The following is a 5987-nucleotide window of genomic DNA, read 5'->3' on the forward strand; positions in this document are numbered from 1 at the left end:
AGCCCAGGACCCGCTCCCCGCCCGCCCGAGAAAAAGCGGACACCGACCGGGTACCCCGCGCCGGCACCGACAGGGCCACAGCTTCCCGCGCCCGCGAGACCCATAGCCAGGCCCAGACCCGGCCCCGACCCAAACCCGACCCCATCGCACCGCCCCCGGCTCCACGAAGCCCCACGAGAAGACCCCGGGACGACAACCCCTCCCCGCGCAACGGAACGCCGCGCCCCAACACGCCGCTCCCTCCCGCCACAGTACCGCACTCCGCCGACACAGCACTCCGCACCGCTCTGGCGGCAGAAGAGGCAGCGCGTGCGCGGGGCGGGGCGGAAAGGGCGGGGCGGAGAGCGGCGCATGCGCGGGGTGGGGCGCTGCACAGGTGCGCAGGGCGGGGCGTCGTCGCGCATGCGCGGTTTGTTTCCCGGCGCAGGTGCGGGGGGCGGGGCGGGGCGCGGTGCCCCAGGGCGCGTGCGCGGGGCGGGGCCGAGGGCATTTGAGCCGCGTCGTCCGCCGTTCTCCCCCTTTGCTCGTTCTCTCCCGGTTCCGCCGCCCGCGGCCCCGGGGCGGCAGCGTCCGGGCCGGGTGAGGCGCGGGGAGCTCGGCCCGCGGCCCGGAGCGGGCGGCGTCGGGGCCGGTGAGTGCCGGTGGCTCCGCGGAGGAGGCGGCGGGGCTCGGGGCGGCGGCCAATAAAGCCCGGAGGGCCGGAGCCCGGCGCCCCCAGCCCTCGCCCGCGGCCCCCCGGGGCCGGGCCCGCCCCGCGGGTCCCCCCGTTCCGTTGCCCAGTCCGGTCCCGCGGGAGCCCGCGCGGGGCAGGGGGGGTTCGGGGCTGGTGCGGGGCTGCGGGGAGTGGAGGGCCGGGGCCGGTGCTGGGGCCGAGCGGTGGGTGCGGGGGCTGTGAGCCCCGGGCCGGGCCGGTTCTGGGGCTCGGAGCGGCAGCGGGGGGGTTCGGGGCTGAGGAGCGGTCCCGGGGGCAGGTTTAGGCTCAGGACCGGGTTCGGGGCTCAGAATGGGACACTGGGGCAGATTTGGGGCTCAGGACCACACACCGGGACAGGTTCGGGGCTCACACCGGGCCCAGCCGGGGGTTGGGAAGCAGCTCTGGGGCGCAGGGGCAGAGCCCGGGGACTCTGAAGCTCAGACAAAGGCTCAGTTGTGTATTTTCAGTGCTTGAAAATGCCGGCGGAGCGCTGTGGTTCTGGGGCTCAGAAAACCCACTAAGTGCTGCGTTTTTGGGACTTGGAAACGGAGGCTGTGTCGGCTGTTTTCAGCCCCCAAAACAGTGGCGGGGGGAGCTATGGGTGGGTGGGAGATGGGGGTGGGTGGGAGGGCTTTGGGATGCGGGTGGGGGGTGGTGGGAGGGGAGGGGAGGCAGGGTGCGTGGACCCCCACCGGAGGTGGGGGTCCGGTCGCGTTGGTCCCCGAATTTAGGGACGCCGGCATGCACCAGGCAAAAATCAACGCATGAGATAGTCTCTGGGCGAAAAAGCACTTTTCCCACTGTTCGTGTGTCCAACTCTTTATTCAAGGGGGGTACAACCCCCGGAATAGTTAGTGTACAATTATGACAGTTCATATTCATATACAAGTTATGACAGTGATTGATTTACGACCTCGGCTAAAGCCAAGAGCCTTTAACAAGCACGAGCTGTAATAGGCAGGAACAACCACGCTGGAAACATTCAGGAGCTGGAGCCACAGCCAAACTAGAACTGAAGCAGCACAGGAGCTGCAGCCAAAACTGAACAGGAGCCATCCTTCAGCTGGACTGAGGCTGGAGCTGCAGCCAAACTGGAACCAAAGATGCGCTGAAGCAGCGAACCGAGCTGGACCTGGAAATAAATGAGTGCAGAAAGTGCTGTGGAACAGCCCTTTGCTCACCCCAGTGGGACAGGGAAAAAAACACCCAAAAGTCATGCGCTGAAATAAAGACAGGACATAAATAGGACAAAAAATAATAATAATATAATATACGAAAACACGTGATACACAATGCCATTGCTCACCCATCCCCAGCTGGGCAAGCGCTGTGCTGCAAAAACTAAACCATCCCTGTGTGTCACCAACACTGGTTCCAGCACAAACCCAAACTACAGCCCCGTACAAACTACTGTGAACAAAATTAACTGTACCCCAACTGAAACCAGGACAGAAACAATGACCCGGAGCTGCAAACGAGCTGGAACCATCCACAAGTTGGACCACAAACAAAATAAGGCAGAAACAACTAACCTGAGGCGGTAAATGAGCTGGAGCCGTCCATCATCCGGAGCAGAAACAAACGGGAACCACAAATGAGCCGGACCCAAAACTGAACCGGAGCCGAACAGGAGCTGGACCTGGAAAATAACGAGTGCAGAAAGTGCTGTGGTTCAGCCCGGCAGCAGCTGAGCCCCGCACAGCCCTTCCCTAACCCCAGTGGGACAGAAAATAATAATACTACAATATACAAAACCAGTGATGCACAGTGCAATTGCTCACCCCCAGCTGGGCAAGCGCTGCTCAGCAAGAACTAAACCATCCCCGTGTGTCACCAACACTGGTTCCAGCACAAACCCAAACCACCCCCCCATACAAATCACTGTGAACCAAATCAACTGTACCCCAACCGAAACCAGGACAGAAACAATGACCTGGAGCTGAAACCCTCCATGCGCTGGAGCAGTAACAAAACCGGGGCAGAAACGACTAACCTGAGGCTGTAAATGAGCTGGAACAGGAGCTGAAAGGAGCCGGAGCCGTCCGTGAGCTGGAGCCGTCCATCAGCCGGACTGAAACCGGAGCAGAAACAAACGGGAGCCGCGAATGAACCGGAGCCACAGCTGAAGCGGAGCCGTCCAGGAGCGGGACCCGAAGCAAAGGGGAACCCGAACCCCCAAACGAAAGCAAACGGGGCCCCAAACAGCCGCCCCGGAGCCGCACTGAGCTCCCCAAACGCCCCCGAAACGCGCGGCCCCGACCTGCCCGGCCCCGGCCCCGGCCCCGGCCCCGGCCCCGGGGGGGCTGCGGGGACGGGGACCGCGGGGAGCCCCGCCGGGGTCGGCACCCGCCCTCCCCGTCCCCCGCCGGCCCCGCGCCCCGCTCCCCCCGCGCAGCTCCAGCTCCAGCCCCGCTCCCCGCCGCCCCGGGGCACTCACCTCACCGGGCACCGCCTCCCCCGCCTCGGCGCCGCCACCGACCTTCTCGGCGGCACCGGCACGGCCCCCGCTGCCCGGGCCCGCCTTCCCCGGCCCGCCGGCGGCGCTGCCGCAGCCCGTGCGGGGCCCCGCGGCGGCCTCTGCTCCCTCCGCAGCGCCTTTTGGGCTGAACAAGAAGGGCTGGAGGGAAATCCGCGGCTTCGGGCGGAGCCGCCCCAGCGCCCGGTGCTGCCGCCGCCGGCCCGAGGGAACGCCGGGCAGGGCCGAGCGGCTGAACCCCAGCGCCGACCAGTTCGGCCCCGGTGCCGACCGGCTCCCCCGGCAGCAGCTCCCGCACTCACCGCTCCGGAGGGCTCCGTCCCGCCGGCGGCCGCCCCGGGAAAGCTCCGGCCAGAAGGAACCGGCCGGTGCCCGCGGCGGGAGGAGGGAGCCCGGCGGCGGGAGGGGGCACCGCCCGCCCCGGGACACCCCCAGCCCCGCCGGGCCCCGGAGGTCCCCGCGACCGGAGCCCCCGCGGCCGCTCGCCGGCTCACGGGTCCAGCGGGGGCTCAGCCCGGCGGGGAAGCCGGGAGCTGCCCGGAGGCGCCGCTGTGCGCTCGGCCCCGGGAAGCAGCCGGAGCCCGGCAGGGACACCGCCACCGGGACCACCACTCCGCTCCCGCCGCCGCCGCCATGTTTCCGCCCTCTCTCCCCGCGCCGACGGCGCCCCCTGGCGGCCGGGAGGGGCTTTTGACCCCTCGGGGGCCGCCGCGCACCTGTTGCTAATGCGGCACGTGACCGCAGGTGCGCACGCGGGGGCGTGGCCCGAGTAGGGGCGTGGCCGGGAAGCCCCGCCTGGATGGGCGGTGGGGACGCACTGCGCCTGCGCGGGGCGGGGCCCGGCGCCCTGAACCCTCCCACCACACCGCCCCCCGCACCGCCCCCGCTCTGCCGATGGCGCCCTCTGGCGGACGCAGCGCAGCACTGCCCCGCGCACCGCCATCTGGTGGCCCAACGGCGGCACCGCCGCCCCCCGCCCCCGGGACCGGCGCCCGCGGCGGCTGCCCCGGGCGGGGGTGCAGAGCCCCGAGCCCGCCGGACACCCAGCCCCGCCACGCCACCCACCGCAAACACACCACCATCGCTTCTCTTTCTTCAGCTTTTTTCATTTTTCCTTCTTTATTGTACAGTGTATAAAAAAGCGCTTCCCAGCCCCAAGCGCGCGCGCGCCCTCACACTTCCGTCCCGTCCTGCACATCGCTGCGGGCTTCCACTTCCCGCTTCCCCCGCTTCCCCTTCCCGCCTCTCCCCCCGCAGGCGCCCCCCGTTTCCCGCCACCCCTTCCCGGTCCGCGCGGGGCAGTACCGGCTCTCCGGGGCCCTCCCCGCACCCCGCGGCACCTCCACCCCGCTCTTCAGGGGATGCTCCTGCGCGGCGGCTCCGGCAGCCTCCCGCTGCCTCCGCCGCTTCCCGCACCTCCTGCTGAGGAGGCAAACTCCCGACAGCACCAGCAGCAGCAGGGCCATGGCGGCCGAGGCGCTGCCCAGGGAAGCCCCCGGCGGAGAGAAGGAGGCCGCCACGGCGCCGTCCTCCCTCGCCAGGCTCAGCCACTTCATGTTGGTGCCGTTCTGCAGCTGGGCGCCGGCGGAGATGAAGGACTCGGCCGCCATCAGCCGCCCGGCGCTATCCACCACGTCCCTGCACCCGCGGCTCCGGCGGCCCCCGAGGGAGCGCTGAACGCGTGGCCCCGCCATGCTCTCCGGGCCGATGACGTACATGACTTGAAGGTACCACTGGTGTCCGGCTGCCACCTGGGAGAGAGGGAAGACGGCCGCACGGCAAATTACAACCAACACTTTTGCATAAAGCGCTTTCTCCAGTAAAGCCAGAGCCGGTTGCACTTTTTCTCCCACTTCTTGACTGGTGCAAACATTGACAAAAAGCCCAGGCTGTGTCTGAGAACACCGCAACATGTCTATCGATCTCCGAGTGAGGCGCTCGTACCTTGTAGAGAGCGTCCACCTTGAGCGTAAAGCCATCGACGCCGGGCATGCTGCTCACCGAATGGAGCTCGGACAGTTCGGAAGCAAAGTGGGCATCGAAAGGCACGTCGTGGAAATACTTATCCGTCACTTCGGGTTGGTTTCGGTCCTGCAAGTCAGAGAGGCGTTACCGAGAGGAGTGCGCGCCGTCCCCTTTCCCAAGGGGAGCCAGAAGCCGGGTCATAAAATAACCCCCATGTACCGCTGCGCAAATGGAACCCCAACGCCCCCTCTGCACCCCCACCCGGGGCATTTCTCTAAACGCACGTGTTATGGTTTGAGAGACCCATAACAACTTGTTGTCGTTTGGACAATCATTCTATCACCCGATGACCCCTCCCCACCCGGGAAAGGGAATCGGGAAAAACAAGGAAACCCGAGAGCTGAAGTACAGACTGATTTAATGAAATAAGATTAGATAATTAACATTAACAGCACTAAAGAACTGACATTGATCCCGACACCAATACGGAATATGCAAAGATTATACTCAGCCAATTCTATCCGTAGGAAGCTGTGCACTCCCAGCAGTGGACAGCAAATGTCGGACACTGCGAGCGCTACGGCTTCGGGAGGAAGGGAGGGCCTCAGGGCTCCGGCACCAGGGCACGAAGTTCTCAGGATGGCAGCCATCAAGGGAGGGAGCAACTTCGCAGCAAACTTTCTGATTTATAATGAGTGTGACGTTGATGGTATGAAATAATCCTGTTGGTTGGCTTGGGTCAAGTGCCCGGGTCTCGCTCCTCCTCATCCCTGCACCTGGCTAGCTCGAAAACACTGAGACCTTGAGACCCCCACACCATAGCTGGCTGTAAAGTCAATATTTTCACAAATT

The 5987-nt window shown here is 65.9% G+C and overlaps 1 protein-coding gene across 1 annotated transcript; it reads right to left on the reverse strand.

Moving 5' to 3' along the window:
• Nucleotides 1-1556: 1556 nt before the first annotated feature.
• LOC309671237 (uncharacterized protein) lies at nucleotides 1557-4780 on the reverse strand (the record flags this gene model as incomplete). The annotated part of the gene is made up of 6 exons (XM_082482442.1): nucleotides 1557-1826; nucleotides 2227-2333; nucleotides 2688-2765; nucleotides 3132-3297; nucleotides 3473-3993; nucleotides 4347-4780. The coding sequence occupies 6 exons, from the start codon at nucleotides 4778-4780 to the stop codon at nucleotides 1573-1575; spliced, it is 1560 nt and encodes a 519-aa protein (XP_082338568.1). The 3' UTR covers nucleotides 1557-1572.
• Nucleotides 4781-5987: the final 1207 nt, after the last annotated feature.

The sequence above is a fragment of the Vanellus vanellus genome, assembly GCF_965231255.1.
Source record: "Vanellus vanellus genome assembly, chromosome: 4".
Lineage (NCBI taxonomy): Eukaryota > Metazoa > Chordata > Aves > Charadriiformes > Charadriidae > Vanellus > Vanellus vanellus.